Source organism: Pelodiscus sinensis, chromosome 17, assembly GCF_052426305.1.
Source record: "Pelodiscus sinensis isolate ZL-2025 chromosome 17, ASM5242630v1, whole genome shotgun sequence".
NCBI lineage: Eukaryota > Metazoa > Chordata > Testudines > Trionychidae > Pelodiscus > Pelodiscus sinensis.
This window is the reverse complement of record NC_143068.1, coordinates 31,775,539-31,792,737: the sequence shown is the minus strand read 5'-3', so window position 1 is coordinate 31,792,737 and position 17,199 is coordinate 31,775,539. Positions and strand designations below refer to the sequence as shown.

Sequence of the window (17,199 nt, the reverse complement as noted above, 5' to 3'; positions counted from 1 at the left end):
CGTCATCCCAGTGCAGTGGTTGTATATCCTAGCACAAACAATCCCCCAAAGCAGTAATGGGACAAGACACCTCCTGCTCTGGAGAAGTTTCCAAGTTCTGTAGAGGGGAAGGATGGTCCAATAGTTAGAGTAACACTCTAGGATTTGGATGCGGGGGAAATCAAGTCACTTCTCTGCCACAGGCTTTCTACAAGACCATGGGCATGTCATTTAGCCTGTCTGTGCCTCAAGCCCCCATCTGTACACTGGGGATAACGGCATAGCTCTGTCTCACAGGGTGTTCTGAAGATAAATACACAAATGGCTGATGGTGATGGGCTGAAAGATCAGAAGATCAAAAGCCAGAGGAGCCGGCCTGTCTGCACTCAGCTGCTCTCAGCCTGGCTGTAAGACGCACCAAGTTCTCCTTCGTGCGCCGGGCTCCGTGTTCCCACAGTGAGGTTGTGCCTTGAGCCCTCCTGCTCTTGTCTGCACCAATGGAAAGAGGCAGCCCCCGGAGTCAGGAGTCTGGAAGAGCGAGCCCTTCAGCAGACAGACATCCCCACCTTTGAGCCATGCCACAGCGAGCTCCCGCCTTCCCCCAATTCTGCCTCTCCCTGCCACCAGGTCTCCCCCAAAGAGGCACAATCGTTCGGCTGCCAGCGAACTCGGCCCTCGCCTTTCAGCGCGCAGCAGGATGGCCGCTTTCTCCCCCGCCCTCCAGAAGGGTTGCTCCCACCAGGCGGCCGTATCGTGCATCCCAGGACAGAAAGGGGAGAAGGGATTGGACCGTTTCCCGCCTGGGTGCCAGGTTCACGGAGATAAACCTCATATTCCCAGCTCCTCAAGGGCTTACTACACAGGGATCAGACCCTGTCCCTTGATCTGCAGCCAGGCCCGGGGCTAATCACCCGCAGCACCGCCGCAAGAAACCTGGCGAAAAAAACCCTTTATTTTGTTCTTTATAAAATCTCTGACATAAGTTACATAGGCAAATCTTTAAATTAAAATAAATTAACTCCGCTCTCAAGCAGGACACGCGCCTGTGCACATCCAGGCAGCTCGGATTGACGTCTCTTCCTTTTGAAAAAATAGGCCCTCGCCTCCAAACGCAAGAGCTGAAAAAATATCTATGCCCGGGGGAAATCTCTCTGGAAATATACAATAGAAGAATAAGGTGCGATGCGAAAGCTGCCTCGTCTCCGGGGAGGGGAGGGGGGGAGGGATCTCGTCTTCTGACCCAAGGCAGGTGGGGGTGTCTGCTAAGTGTCCAGGGTGTCCTCGCTCCAGTCAGGGGGGGCGTCGGTCCCGAAGTAGCGATCTCCAAAATTCCCTGTGGCAGGGGAGCGAGGGGCGGGGAGAGACACAGGCAGACGGCATCAGTGCGACGGGACACACGGAGATCGGTGCTGCAGGGATGCCCTTACGCCACCCGGGGGGGGACTACACCCGCTTCCCAAAGAGCACGGATGCCGGCTCTGGTTTCCCGTGGGAGAGCCCCTGGGACTAGCGAGTCAGAAGAGGGATGCTGCGGGGCTGCTCACACACTCAGCTCGCCCACGTGGCCACGGGCAGGGGGCATCAGCTTCCCCGACTTGCGCACTGAAGGTGGAGAAATGCTGAATGAGGTGGCAAGGGTGGGAGCGATGTGGGTGGGCCCTGCGCTTTCCGGCGGATGGCTTGCCTCAAATTAGGCACCGCACTGAGGGCATCGGCTTGCTGTGTGTTGAGCTAACTCGTCACTAGCCAGCAGAAGGTATAAAGGGCAACAAAACTCCAGTCTTGGTGGATCCCCCAATGATACCAGGCTGGGTGACCCCCTCCCCCGTCTTTTCCCTCTAATGGAGATGGGAAGTGGGTGTTTTGGGACCCCAGACCCACCCGCTGCTCCGGGTTCCCACCCAGCGCCTTGTAATAGCAACTTCCTAAAAGCGTCTCCAACACTTGCTGCAAGACAGCTACGAAACTCCTGGGTTACTTCCCCAGCACCTTCTCCCATGTCAGGCTCTTCCTCCTAGTATCCACGGGGCTTGCTCCTCCTAACCTCCCAGCAGAGCTCCCTCCGTCCTCTCAGCTCCTCGCCGGCTAGCTGCAGGGAAGCTCTTTTTATAACCAGCCTCAGCTGGCTCTTTAATTGGCGTCCCCACTAGCTTTGGCTCAGGGGATGCTACAAGCCCACTTCATCAGTGCCAAGTGCTTAATGGCTCTGAGCGATTCTGGCAAGTTGTCGCTGGTTCTGGATGAGGCCCTGCCAGTTTATCCCGGGAACGGAGATTTGCTCAGGCAGGACCAGGGATCAGCCACTCCCTGTTTCGGCTCGGCAGCAGCATCCCTGTGTTCCCCTCCTTACCCCCAAGGCTACGCAGACGGGACCGACTCACACTATCCCTGCTGTCTCTTCCTAGCAGCCTTTGCCCACGTTGGGCTGTGGAGGGCTGCTGCTCCCACGGGCTGTCTGGGGAAGGAGGAGCGCTTGCCTTTGGTTGAAGGCTACATGCCTCTGTAGCAAGGTGGTGGAGAGCAGGGCGAGGTCCCCAAGGCCGGCCAGGCCCTCTCGTCCAGCCAAGCCACCCCCGCCGGTGCCACAGCCTTCTCCCCGACAGGGACTCACCGATGCCGGGGATGATGCGGAAAAGGTTGTTCACCTTCTTGTCCACGGCCGTTGTGATGATCTTCACCTGGGGGAAGGCGTAGGCCACCGAGTGGACGCCCATCTCTGCCATCAGCAGAGAGAGGAGGAAGATTTTGTCTTCGGGGACGTCGTGATCCTATGAGAGGGAGGGAGGGAAGGTAGGAGAGGAGCCATGTCCCTGCTCTGGAGACTCGATCCTCGTTATCCACAGACCAAGGGTCTATGTTCCCTGCCTCCCCCGGCCCCAGTGTGCCTCAGCCCTGAATTTAAGAGAGGCTACCTCAGCTTCCAGGCCAGCTCAGACTCATGGATTCCCACCCCAAAGTGCCAACCTGGAGATCCAGCTTCTGCCCTCGGATCAGCCGCCTTCTTCATTTCCTCCTCCGAACCTCGCCTCCCTACACCCTGAGTCGATCTCAGCTGGGCTGGGGGTACGGGGAACCCTGTCTCGCACTGGATGCTAATTCAATTCCTGCTGGGCTCAGCCCCCATGCTGCCCTGGGGGAAGACAACCCTGGCATCATGGGATAAGAGGGAAGGGTCTTGTTTTAAGATGTGGTCGCCTCATCTCACAAAAGATATCCCGGCAAGATTCCGAAAAGGGCAACAAAAACGAGGAGGGGTTTGGAATGGCTGAGAGATTAAAAAGACTGGGACGTTTCAGCTTAGAAAGGAGGAGACTAAGAGGGGATAGGATAGAGGTCTATAAAATGATGACAGTTGTGGAGAAAGTGAATAAGGAAAAGTTATTTACCCTTAAGAACTAAGGGTCACCAAATGAAATTAACAGGTAGCAGGTTTAAAACAAACAAAAGGGAGTTTTTCTTCACGCAGCGCAGTGTCAACCTGTGGAACTCCTTGCCAGAGGATGTTGTGAAGACCAGGACTTTAACAGGGTTCAAGAAAGAATTGGATACATTCATGGAGGTTAGGTCCATCAGTACTTAGCCAGGGTGGGCAGGAAAGGTGTCCCTGGCCTCTGTTTGTCAGAGGCTGGGAATGGGTGACGGGAGGGATCATGTGATGATTCCCTGTTCGGTTCACTCCCTCTGGGGCACCTGGCATTGGCCACTGTCGGCAGACAGGATCCTGGGCTAGATGGAGCTTTGGTCTGACCCGGTCTGGCCGTTCTCACAACACTGTACTTTGCACCCTGCCAGCCGGCCTCCTTCCTCTTCTCAGCGCAGGGCCCTGCCTTAGGGTACGGCCGTTAGCTTAGCTGCATTGGACTCTGGGATCCTGCATCAGAGACCTGAGCTGGACCTGTTCCTCTCCACAACCCCAGCATCCCCCAGGCAGCTCCTGAGTTTTCCTTTCTGAACGCCCCGGCCCCATACCCCTCCTTCCTTACCAGCAGCACTCTCACTGCCATCATGGCCGCCGCGCCCGTGGAGACGGTGCAGTCCATCAGGATCACGTGATCCTCACTAATGTCCTTCGGCAACCGCAGGTAGTGGAGCTGGGCAAGGGACAGGCCAGAGAGAGATTTGGGAAAAGCTCTGCTCACTTCTCCCTGAGTTGGGCAGGGGTTGGGCCCGCTGGACTCACAGGCGGGGCACCGTTACCTTCCTGCCACACCCAGCTGTGGCCGGCGTGCACGTGCAAGGGACGCGGCATCTAGCCAGTCGTGCACATGCACGTTTGCACCGATGCATTCAAAGCCTTCCAGACCACAGGACATGCCCTATGGCTTTGTTCGTAGCCAGCCCCTTTGGGCCGCAGGGACTGGGGCCCTACCAAATTCACAGTCTGTTTGGGGCAATTTCACGGTTTTTAAAAAAACGGTAAATGTCACGATGTCCGCTCTTGAAATCTGAAATGTCACGGTGCTGTAATTGGAAGCGTCCTGACCCAAAAAGGAAGAGAGTGTGTGTGTGTGTGTAGCACAAGGGGTGTGTGTGTGTAGCACAAGGGGTGTGTGTGTGTGTGTGTGTGTGTAGCACAAGGTGTGTGTGTGTGTGTAGCACAAGGTGACTACTGTATGTAGCACAAGGGGTGTGTGTGTGTGTGTGTGTGTAGCACAAGGGGTGTGTGTGTGTGTGTGTGTGTGTAGCACAAGGTGTGTGTGTGTAGCACAAGGGGTGTGTGTGTGTGTGTGTGTAGCACAAAGGGTGTGTGTGTGTGTGTGTGTGTGTGTGTGTGTGTGTGTGTGTAGAGCACAAGGTGACTACTGTATGGGAGTTGCAGTGCTACTACCCTTACTTCTGCACAGCTGCTAGCAGCAATGTTGTCTTCAGAGCTGGGCACCTGGAGAGCAGCAGCTGCTGGCCCAGGAATCCATCTCTGAAGGCAGCGCTGCCAACACCAGCAGCAGCACAGAAGTCAGGATGACATGGGTATGGTATTGCCACCCTGACTTCTGCCCTGCTTCTGGCGGGTGCTGCCTTCAGAGCTGAGCACCCAACTAACATTACAACCACCGTTCTCCAGCTGCCCAGCTCCGAAGGGAGCACAGAAGTCAGGGTGACAATACTGTGACCCTCCTCAAATAACCTTCTAAGCTCCCTGAAACTCCCTTTTGGGTCAGGACCCCCAATTTGAGAAACACTTGTCTCCCCTGCGAAATCTGCACAGTACAGGGTAAAAGCCCCCAAAGGCCAGCTGTCACGGGAGCACCCCAGATCCCATGGTCCGTGACATGTCTCACGGCAGTGAATTTGGAAGGGCCCTACCAATGACTGACGAAGGCCCCTTCAATACAAAAGCCAGCGCCAGCCAGTCACCTCCTGACGATTCCAGGTATGAACGAACTGATGGCAGCCACTGTGCCCGCGGCCACGCTAGGGATCCGTGTGATCCCGTCAGCTGCTGCGAATGCTCCCGGGTCACCAGGGGCCCGTTACCTCTGGCTCTCCGGTGTTGCTGTTGGTCTGGATGAGGATGGTGCCGATTCGGACGTCTTTGCACACAGCCCGGAGGGCCGGCTCCATGGTCTCTCCCGCTCTCAGGATGGACACGCCGGTGATCTGCAAGAGAGCGCGGGGATGAAGCGGCCATGTGGGAGCCCTCCCGTGGCCCTGGGCCACCATTCTCTGGTCCCCAAAGTCACTAGACTTAGCTTGGACCTAGAGCCACTTTGGATCCAGGGGCCTCCAGGCATTTCACAGCCACAGGCAAGATCATTGGGGTCCTGGGCCCTCCCTGAGGAATCCAGCCTCCAGGCCTTGTGTGATCCAATCTCCTCCAGCAGTGACAGGGTTAAGCAGTGAGCTCCACCCAGATGCTCAATGGAAGGATGAGCAGAGGAGAGATTCTTCACCTGCCATTTGGAGCACCCTCAGGCACCCCCCCCCAATTAGTGCCACTAAAGCTGATGAGTCACTGCTGTTAATTAAGCTGCAGGATGCCCGGTCTCTACAGCCCAGTCATCCCCAGGGAGCAGCCCGAGCTATTCCAGACGCTGAGGAGGGGCCAGATCCAAAGCCCATGAAGTCAGGGGAGTTCCCCGTTGACTTCAATGGACCCGGGCTCTGATTGCATTTGGTGCCATTGAATCCCCTTACCTGCTTGCCGCTGTAGGATCTCCCTTCGTAGTCCTCTCCCTGCGGGGTCTGGACAGTGCAGCTCTGCAAAGAGCACAGCGTAAGCGTTACCACGGGCTCAGGCCAGACTGTCAAGCACACCGGAGCCATGGTACAAAAGCGACAGGCTGCTGCAGCATAGCCACTGTCCCGGAGCCAGATCTGGGCTCCGAGCAGGGCAAGCCCGAGAAGGCCCCTTACTCAAGCACACAGGGTTTGCCACCTTAGGCCACGCCTCTACTTGCAGCAATTTCGATATTGTGGTGATCGATCTTCCGGCGTTCGATTTAGCAGGTCTAGTAAAGACCTGCTAAATCGAATGCTGAGGGTGCCCCCCACCGATTACTCCTCGGAGTTGTGAGGAGTAAGGGAAGTCAATGGGAGCGTTTCTCCTGTTGACCTCCTTTTGTGGGAATGGTGCCAAAGGTACATCGACTCCCGCGATGTTATTCACGTTGTTGAAACTGCGTATCTTACACCGACCTTCCCCTGTTGTATAGGCCTGGCCTTAGAAACACGGCTGCGTCTGCCGCGCTGCGATCTCTGCTCCCAAAACCGAACCAGGGGCGCTCCACTGTGCTGTACAATTACCCGCCCCACGGCAGCAGGAATGGTGGAGATGCAGCTTTGGGGCGGGGGTGAGGAGGGCAGCTCAAGGTGCAGAATGAACCCCCAGAAACAAAGGACCATCTTCCCTCTGCCCACCTTTTGCTCCAAAGGCCAGCCACGTTTCTTTGATCTGCCTTCTGTACCTGCGTGTGCATGTGTATGTAAATCACACACGCATTGCCAATACACACCCGGCCCTTGCCTACCCTTCCCCTCCAGAAGAGGAGCTGAGAATAGGTGACAGACGTTAGTCACACTGCACCCTGCCCTGGGAGATGTGCAGAACCCGTGGGGATGTTATAAGAACAGACGAGGGGACCTCTGCTGTGTGATGTAGGAGAATCATTTTTTTTGGCTGTTTCCACCAGAGGGCAAGTCACCGATCATTCGGGGAGGCTCCAGAGGTCAACGCAAACCTGCCCCCCGACCCCGCCCAACGTGGATCTCTCTCCCCTCCGTCCCAACAGGCCCCAGTCCCCGGTACGCACCCGGAACGGCAGCAGCGACAGCGCGTGCTCAATCAGCAGCCGCATCAGCCTCTTGGAGTAGAAAATGAACTCGTCTCGGCTGGTCTCCTTGTCTCTGATGGGGAGGGGAGAAAGGCAGGCCCATCAACAGGACCCTCGCCAGTAGAGGCTGCCTGGCGGGGAGAGGCTGCCTGAGAGGCGGGATGGAGCCGTGTGGACAGGAAAAGGAGGGCCCAGTATGAGGGGTATGTGGGGCACAGGCAGGTTGCCCGGCAGCCGATACCATCACAAGCCTTCCACCGGGGAGGGAAAATCCCATCCAGGATCCTGAACCTCACTGGGTCCAGGCCCCTTTCCAGGCACTGTGCTCAATTGTGTCATCCTGTCCCGCCCCAGGATTTTTGGTGGGATCTGGGCCCTTTGGCGCAGTCGCAGTGGCCCTGGGTTCTAATCCTAACTCTGTCGCCGTCTTGCCGCGGGGCTTTGGGTAGGCGCCTCCCTCTCCGAGTCGGTAGCTGGCTCCCGGGGTGGGGGTAGGCACAGCCGGGCATGGCTGTCCAGGGCACCGTGCAGCGCTAGGGACTGGCACGATCCTGTTTAAACGGCGGACCCTAGGATCTACGCCCGCTTTGCCTTTCCCAAATGGGAGGCGGCGCGCTTACCGGATGATGGTGTGCATGCCGCGCACTTGAGGGGTGTTCTTCAGCACGCTGAGGGTCCGAGGAAGGGGATGGCACTGGTGCGCAGAAGCCAGCGCTGCCCTGGAGACCAACCCAAAACCACAGCGAGGTGAGCGCTCGCTCCTGCACCTAAACACTCAACCCCCAGGGCTCACGGCAGCACCAAGAGCTGCAGCCTGGGTGGAGGACGGCACCTCAAGGCAACAAGGGGTTAACAACACTAATGAGCAGCCATGTCCAGAATCAGGGGAGCCTTCACATCCCACCGGCCCCCAAGACAGCTGGCAGGTGAAGGCTCCATCCAGGTTGGGCCAGTGACTGTCGCGAAGCCAGGAGAGAGACAGCTTCTCCATCAAACAGGTCCCACTACTGCTGCTTGGAGCTCTCCTTTGCTTTCTTTGCTCTAAGGCCCTGGATGGATCCTTTGGTCAATGAATGAGGAAGGGACAGCTTTGGCTACCACCCAGGAGTGAAATACAGGTTGAACCTCTCTAATGGGGCACCCTCAGGACCTGACTGGTGCAGAACCACAGAATTTGCCGGACCACAGGAGGTCAATATTGTCTAGCAGCATCATCAACACTGCCACGGCTGACTGGGCTCCAAGAAGACACAGAGGGGTCAATTAGAGCTAATTAACAGCACAGAACACCGAGAGCCAGGACTGGTGGCTGTAAACAAACTTCATGGGACTGCGGGAAACTTGGCCACACCCATGATAAGTGGACAACTAAAATCATGCCGGATCACGGATGTTGCCGGATCACGGAAGTTGCCGGATCACGGAGGTTCAACCTGTATCTCAAGTCTGATCCCTCTCAAAACAAATATTTGCTGGTCCTGGATTTCATCAGAGACAGGGTCTTTGGTCAGGGCGTCATGGCTTTGATGAGATTAAGTTCACTTCTTAGGAAGGGGTTAGCATGAGTGTTCTGGTCCATTCAGGGACAGCTGCGTCATTCCCAAACTAGGAATAGGCTCAAGAGCCTTTGTAGCTGGACCGGGCTGGTGGCTGGAATGACTCATCTCTGGATGACAAATCAGTTAACGAGGCCTATTCCTGGATCAAGGCACTACCATTTATAATGGGTTCCCAAGAGCCCATCTCTCTCGGTTTGAAAGACGTCAACGGCTGGAACAGACCAACCAGTCAGCCTTGCACGGGAGGAAGGCTGGACGCAGAGACAGCTCGGAGAGCCCACCCCAAAATGCTCGCAACTGGTTGGGGAATATATTGGAAGAAGGAAAGAAAAGAGAAAAGCACCAGCCAGGTAAAGGTTTAGTAGAGAACCACCCTGGTTAATTAAGGACACACACACAAGCAAGCCAGGGGGAGGAAGATGACGAGGCAGGCACCGAGGAAGGGGTAGATGGTGATCAGAAGCCTCTACCTGCCCAGTCATCCTCTCGCCGCGGCTGAACGAAAGCAAATCCAGACGCAGGCAAAGCCCGCCGAGCGTTTGAGGGGTTCGGCTTATTCCGCCAGCTCCCGTTCTGATGGTGAAAAGCCAGAGGGAGGCTTCCTTACGGGAGTAGGAGCATCATTTATGTTCCTACGTACTCCCCAGAGCAGGTGGAAATTTCCGTGGCAGGCGCCAAGCGGAGAAAGGGCATTTGAGAAATACTTTCAAGGGGAAATAGGACCCCCCCCCCACTAGGGGCGCAACTGTCTCCATGCTGAAGGGCAGCAAGACCAGCACACAGGAAACCCCAGTTTGTGTCCGCTGGAGGGGGGGGCTTTGTAAAAAGCGTTAGCCAACGGGCTGCCCCGGTATCGCCTGTGCTTTGAAATAAGACGAACCCCTCAAAGGCTCAAGGGTGAGCAGCGAGCAAAACAAGCTGCACTTGGTGAGTGAGGAAGGACCCCTCGTTAGTCTCCCTAGCCCCCCCCCCCCATGGCACCGCTTTGCTAGTGCTCCTGCAGGTCCCCTCCTGCTGCCGCTGCTCCAGGCTTTGGCAGGGTGATCGGGGGAGGGGTGTGTGTGTGTGTGGGGGGGGGGGGGTCACGTCCCAGCCTGCGCTCTTCATAAGGGCCTGATCCTGCACCCACTTTACATGCGAATGGCTACAGGATCAGGCCCACAAACAGGTTTGGCTTTGGCCCACACCGGCCTGAAAGAAGAAGTGTGTGTGCGTGCGTGTGTGTGCGTGCGCGTGTGGTTGGGGAGAGGGGGGAATTTAAAACAAAAGGAAAAAAAAAGAATGTAAGAACAGCCAGACTGGGTCAGACCAAAGGTCCATCTCGCCCTGTGTCCTGTCTGCTCTTCTTTGAACTCTGTTAAAGTCCTACTCTTCACAACATCCTCTGGCGAGGAGTTCCACAGGTTGACAGTGCGCTGCATGAAGAACAACTTCCTTTTGTTTTAAACCTGCTACCTATTCATTTCCTTGGGTGACCCCTAGTTCTTGTGTTATGGGACCAAGTAAATAACTGTTTCTTATTCACTTCCTCCACACCTGTCATGATTTTATAGACCTCTATCATCTCCCCCCTTATAATCATAGTAGGTAGAGCCAACCTTCTGGGTCACAAAACAAGAGTAATGGGGTGGGGGCATCTCCAGCATGCCCCTGTCCTGGGAGAGCAGTACTGTGGGGGCAGGGAAAACAGTGTCCTGCCTTTACACAGCCCCTGGATCCGAACGTGCTTCATAGCCTGACCCGAAACACAGGATCAATGCCCCCAAAGAGCTGTCGGGTGCTGGTGGGACTCTGCAGCAGCAGAGAAGGGTGGAAGATCTAATTGCAGGGCACCTTCATAGATGGAAAGTTCCTAGAGGTGGGATTTGAACACGCCACTAGGAGAAGCGGCCCCGATACTTGAGGAAAGTGCCACGGGCCCTTCTGAGAACTGCCCCGGGGTCGGGACCTCAGCGTTACCCCTGCGCTGAAAGACCCGTGCTGGCAACGGCTGGCCAACCCGCTGGACATGAGCAAGCGGTACCTGCTCCTAGGCAGAGCAGCTCACTTTGCTGGGTAAGCCTGGCAGAGGGGTTGCCAAGACGCCTGCCGCTTAGAGGGCCTTTTGCTCCCACGAGCCAGGGGGCTCAGGCGCTGTCCCCCGGGGCTGGCCTCAACTCCTCAACTCGGGCAGACTGGTTGGTGCCCACGCTGGAGGGCGCTTTTCTTAGTGATGTTGCTGACAGGGCCGAGTGTGGCCAGCACCCTGAGAAGCCACAAACTGAACAGCCCTGTGGTTTGCAAACCCCTCCGGTCATGGCTCTCTCGCCTTCCTCAGCCCTTGTAGCCGATCCAAGTCAGCGCAGCTCTCCTGCTTCCCTCCCCGCAACGTTCTCTGTGGTACATCGCTGTGCGCCACACCAGAGAGCATCGGCCCATGTCTTCTCCAGCACCTACACAAAATACCAAGACACGGGCCTCCGATGCCACAACGAGGCATAATGCAACCCGGAGCACCCCTCCTACACCACCGAGCTGTGAACGGGCCCAGAGGAAGTGCTGCTATTTCAGGTTTCCATGGGTTCCTGAAAGGCTTGCACTTTGCTTTCCAGGCTGACACAGCAGAGGAACACCGGGGGCGGGGGCTACACCTCTCTGTGGACTGATGGACCAAAGATTAGTAGCTGTAGAGCCCATGTACCTCCTGCACTGGAGAATTCTTCAGATTCAGCAGAGGGGTAGGATGGTTCAGTGGTTAGAGCAGAACTCTAGGACGGGTGTGTATGTGTGAAAAATCCTTGCTCTGTCGCAGGCTTTCTACAAGACCATGGGATGGTCCAGTTGTTAGCGCAAAATCCTAGGATTTGGATGGAGAGAGGTGTGTGTGTGTGTGTGTGTGTGTGTGTATATATATATATATATATATATAAGCCCTGCTCCGCCACAGGCTTTCTACAAAACCATAGGCACATCACTTAGCCTCTCTGTGCCTCAGGACTCCATCTGTACAATGGAGAGAACAGCACCACCCTGTCTCACAGGGGTGTCCTGAAGATAAATTCATTAATGGCTATGAGGAGCCCAGATACTATGGTGATGGGCCCATATAGGCATCCAAGCCAGATCGTTCCATTCCCTAATTCTTGGGAGGATTGGCTCCGGGGATGAGGTACTGGAGAGTTTTCCCCTTTAGGTTTGGCTGAAAGCCATGTAGGAATCTGCAGGTGCTTCCTCCCTGTGCGCCCCATGTTCAGCATGCAGCCCCGGCTAATCACCCATCACCCCGCAGCTCCCACGATTAGTATCAAAATCCAAACACCGCAAGCGCTCCTCACATATCCCAACGCAGCTTCCTCTGTTCACCCGATGAGAGGGACGTTCAGGGAGAGACAAAGCCGGAAATACAACAAAGGATTCAAAGGGGAGGGAGAAAAACAAACAAACAGGAGAAAGCACTTTAATTAGTCAAAGGATGGGGGAGGAGGGAGGCCATGATCAATATCAGCTCTAAACAGTAACAGGTGGGTTTGATCAACACCAGAGAGGTCCCTCGCAGTGGTGTTGCTTTCTGAACCTGTGTTTGCTTAAAGGAGCGTCCGAGACCTGCCTCCCTCTGCTGGGTGGTCTGTAAGGATATGTCTAGACTGCGGTGCTATTTCGGGATATGTCTGGTTTCCCAAAATAGCGTTTTTTCACGTCTTTACAGCATGCCCATTATTTAGAAATGCAATCGAAATAACGGGCGTGCTATTCCAACGTCCCGATAAACCTCGTTCCACGAGGATGAAGGGACATGTCGGAAGAGCGGTCGATTTTGGAATTTGGTGTTGTCTACCCAGCGCCAACTTTCGAAATAGACTCTCTGGAAATAAGCTCAAAATACGCCCCGCGATTTGCGCAGTTCCAACGGTGTTGCTTATTTCGAGCTAGCGCCGCAGTGCAGATGCACCCTAAGGGTTCCACATTGCACGCCTGCTAACCTCGCGCTGGGGACAGCCTTATGTCCTCGTGCGTTCCCCGAAGTCCCAGGCCAGAGAAGCATGACACTGCGAATGCCGGAGCGGCAGGAGTCTTTCTGCCTGTGGGAATTGGCAGGGCTCCGTTCCCTGACTCCTCCACACGGAGGGGAGACCAGGGTCCTCAAACAGGGCTCAGCACCTTCCCACACTGAGAGAGGAGTCTTCACTTACTCCAAGCGCCCAGGAACCAGGAAAACAGGGGAAGGATACGGACTGAAGGCCACGCCTGCAGGTGGGCCTCAAAAATTGCCCGTTGGCACGTACCAACAGGCACCAGATGCGCTTGGCACGCACAAGGCCCAGATGGGGACACGAGCACATGCATTAGCCAGGCAGGCGCCACTTGATAATGGCCCAGTTACAGATGTGGCCTGGAACGGACAAGAACATCTTGTGCAGAAATGGCCCAGAAGCGGCTGCCTGACTTCATAGAATCCCAGGGCTGGAAGAGAGGGCCAGACTGGGTCAGACCAAAGGTCCATCTAGCCCAGTGTCCTGTCTGCCCACAGTGGCCAGTGCCAGGCACCCCAGAGGGGGTGGACCAAAGACACGATCATCTCCAGCCTTTGACAAACAGAGGCCAGGGACACCGTTCCTTACTCCCTAGCTAATAGCCTTTTATGGACCTAACCTCCATGAACTTATCTAGCTCTTTTTTAAACTCTGTTATAGTCCTAGCCTTCACAGCCTCCTTTGGCAAGGAGTTCCACAGGTTGACTGTGCACTGTGTGAAGAAGAACTTTCTTTTAAAAGTTAAAACCTCTAGGGATGGAGATTCCACCTCCCTCCCTAGGGAACCCATCCCAGTCCTTCCCCCCTGCTATGGAAATAGTTTTTCCTAATATCCACCCTAGATCTCCCCCGCTGCAACTTTGGGAGAGTCCGAGCTCTGAATGCAAATCCACAGCCCAGGCGCCTCGCTCAGCGGAACGGGAGCTCAGGCAGGTCCCCCCCCCCAACACACACGCACACAGCGAGCTCCCTTCCCATTCCCCTGCAAGGCCTGCATGCTCGGAGCAGACCTTGGCGTAGGCGAGACGAGGCGATGGCCCAGGGGGCCGTGAGAACAGCCTGAATCCGAGCACTTACGTGCTCTCTCGAGACCCTGCGCTCGAGACCGTTGGCCGGGCTGGGCGGCATGCAGGAGTTTATCCCGCCTTGCAGCCTCGGCGCTCAGCCATCCTGTGGGTTAGGCAGGTGAGCTACGCTTCCTCCCCCCTCCTGCGCTGTGGCCGGCCGGCGATGGAACATTCAGCCAGGCAGCCGCGAGCAGGTTGCGAAAATGTCTCACTTTGGAAACTTATTTTCCCCCCACGAAACAAAAGCTTCAAAGGCGGGGGAGGGGGAAGAAATGAAAGCAAAAGAAATATGGGGGTGACCGTCTCTCCGACAGGCAGAGTGAACACCACCCGCGCTTTGTTGTACATGCAATCAGACAGGAAGCAGACAAGAGGCAGCCAGCTACAAAGAGGCTAATTCAGTCAAGGCGTTTCAAACACATACGGCAGCCGGCTTTTAACGGCTGACATTTCACGCCAGGGCAACTGCCCCGTGCCACAGTCGGATATTTAAAGACACAATTAGCAGAGGGCACAGGGAGGTGAGCTAGACCTCGGGGCAGGAAGCATCAACGGGCAATGGGGAATTCATCTTCTAGAGACCCGTTTGTGGAAGCAAGTCCAGTTCGCAACCAGCATGGCAGAAGGGGGGGGGGGAAAGGAAGGTACGAAGGAGAGCATCACACGTTGACACACACACGCAGGCTCCGGGTTCTGCTCGGCCAACGAAACATACGTGTCTCTTCCTGCTGCTGCTAATGGGCCCACCGCGTGGGTGTGCAGCGCCTGCACACGGACGGCTCAGCGCGTTGCAGTTTCAGACTGGAAACGACTCAAAAGTCGCATGTCCAGCGATTGTTACAATTCTTTAAACAAAAGAATTCGGAAGCCTCCCCAACAGACCCTGTTAGCATCCAGTTCCATGCACCATTCATCTTGATAACTGACTCGGCCATTACACGCTGGGCTTAGAATTAGCTCGTCTCCAAACTACTTACAAAGTTCCACTGACGAAGGGCTAGGGAGGGACCAAAGTGATGGAGTTTGGATCCGGGCTCCAACCTGAATTTACCCAGAGTTTGCGGGGAAGGTAGGTTAGCCAGGGCACAGATATGACACCTGGGTTTTTCCCCATCACTTACAGATTATGCATTGCTTCAACAACACTGCACTTGAAAGGCACCAACCTCAGAATGGGCGATTCATTTGCCATTCATTATAAATCATTAAGAAATGAGGCTGGGGAGTTCGGTTAGTCAAAAAGCCCAATTTTTTTCAGGCATGTTTCATTTTTCCACATCCCCATCTAACATCCCTGAACCGCTGCCTAATATGGAGCTGCCCCTGGGTGAATCATAGAATGCTAGGACTGGAAGGGACCTCGAGAGGTCATCGAGTCCAGTCCCCTGCCCTCATGGCAGGACCATCTAAACCAGGGGTTCCCAACCTGGGGTACACGTACCCTGAGGGGGTACGAGAAGCTTGTCAAGGGGGCACGGAGAATATTTGGTAAATAACTAGATTATCCTAATTGAAATATTCCAAAAGTAGTAGTGTTAGTGAAAAAAGTTGTGGATTCTAGAGTCTAGAATTTATTTCCTTTCATATGGAATAGGGGGTACAGGAAGGTTTACTAAAAGCCAAGGGGGTACGGGGACCGAAAAAGGTTGGGAACCTTTGGTCTAGACCATCCCTGATAGACATTTATCTAACCTACTCTTAAATATCTCCAGAGATGGGGATTCCACAACCTCCCTGGGCAATTTATTCCAGTGTTTGACTCCCCTGACAGTTAGAAAGTTTTTCCTAGTGTCCAACCTAAACCTCCCTTGCTGCAGTTTAAGCCCATTGCTTCTTGTTCTATCCTCAGAGGCCACCAAGATGAACAAGTTTTCTCCCTCCTCCTTCTGACACCCTTTTAGACACTTGAGTGCTGGTGACATCTGATGTGGTAAAAACCTTTGGGCTCCATGATTTTAACCCAAGATTTGCAGGCATGGTCCAGCGCCTCACCTTCATTTTTCAGACTTTTACCAGAAAGGAAGCCTTGATCAAAATGCACGATAAGAATGCTGAGGTTACCCAAGCGTTGTGGTTGTCGTTATTTGTGCAATTAAAGGGATACAGCACTAAACTCGCTGTTACAAAAAATCAACACCATTTTATTAAGTGGTTGATTTTCAAGATGCATGAAAAAAAAAAAAATCAAAATCCAGACCATGAGGGGTCCTTTTTGGATTGCAGAAAAATATCAGCGTGGGGAGGGAGGGGAGGGACATCAACTTGTTACAAATGTTATGTTTGTAACAGAAAAATTGTCATGAAATGCCACCCTCCACCCCGAACCTCCAAATGCTTACGTACATGAGTACAGTTACCCGTAGGAGTAAAGTTACTCACATGTATAGATGTTTGCCACATTAAGCTGAAATAGTTAAAGGTGAAGAGATTTTAACTATCCAACTTACTTTCTTGAAAATAACTAGCTGCAGGGGGAGAGGGGGGGAATGAGACCAGAAGCTCTTCTATTCATCTGAGGGTTTGTAAAAGCTTTTTATTCCAAATGTAAACTTCAGGCCTACCTGAATTACGTGTCTCTTTAGATAAAGCTATACATCTAAGTGGAAATGCATTTTTAGAAATACATCTTTTTGCCTCCCACAAAAATCTTAGCTGTATGCCTAATGGAAGTGAAAAAGCATAAGCACCATCTATCACGGATATTGTAATACGTGTCTAATCCGCATATATACTTGCAACTACTTGGCAATCGTATCGCTACATTGTTTAGTGAGTTCCAGAATTGTTTCCATAGAACTTGTCTCCTGGAACAAAGTGGCTGTGTCTACACTGGGCCACTTATTCCGGAAAATCAGCCGCTTTTCCGGAATAAGCTGCGAGCTGTCTACACTGGCCCTTGAATTTCCGGAAAAGCAACGACGCTCTACTGTACAAAATCAGCCGCTATTCCGGAAAAACTATTCTGCTCCCGCTCGGGCATAAGTCCTTATTCCAGAACACTGTTCCGGAAAAGGGCCAGTGTAGACAGCCCAGTAGTCTTTTCCGGAAAAAAGCCCCGATCGTGAAAATGGCAATCGGGGCTCTTTTCCAGAAAAGCGCGTCTACATTGGCCACAGACGCTTTTCCGGAAAAAGGGCTTTTCCGGAAAAGCAGCCTGCCAATGTAGACGCTCCTTTTCTGGAAAAACTGAAAACGGAATAGTATTCCGTTTTAAGCCTTTCTGGAAATTCATGCCAGTGTAGACGTAGCTAGTATGTATGTTACCCTTCTGAATCAGTCAAGATCCCCTTGGATGCTGTTCTGGGCTGTGTGA

The 17,199-nt window shown here is 54.2% G+C and overlaps 1 protein-coding gene across 3 annotated transcripts in view; it reads right to left on the bottom strand.

Moving 5' to 3' along the window:
- Positions 1-911: 911 nt before the first annotated feature.
- Positions 912-17,199, bottom strand: part of UCKL1 (uridine-cytidine kinase 1 like 1) — a 51,899-nt gene continuing 35,611 nt past the window's right edge. For 2 of the 3 annotated variants that reach the window (XM_075901003.2, XM_075901004.2), the window contains exons 8-15: positions 12,124-12,143; positions 7,871-7,969; positions 7,230-7,323; positions 6,115-6,177; positions 5,455-5,577; positions 3,963-4,070; positions 2,591-2,747; positions 912-1,312 (exon numbers count right to left, since the gene is read on the bottom strand). In XM_075901003.2, the coding sequence (XP_075757118.1) occupies positions 1,242-1,312; positions 2,591-2,747; positions 3,963-4,070; positions 5,455-5,577; positions 6,115-6,177; positions 7,230-7,323; positions 7,871-7,969; positions 12,124-12,143 (735 nt within the window). In that variant the 3' untranslated portion in view covers positions 912-1,241. The remainder of the gene's footprint in view (positions 1,313-2,590; positions 2,748-3,962; positions 4,071-5,454; positions 5,578-6,114; positions 6,178-7,229; positions 7,324-7,870; positions 7,970-12,123; positions 12,144-17,199) is intronic. The other variant, XM_075901005.2, reaches the window with a different exon arrangement.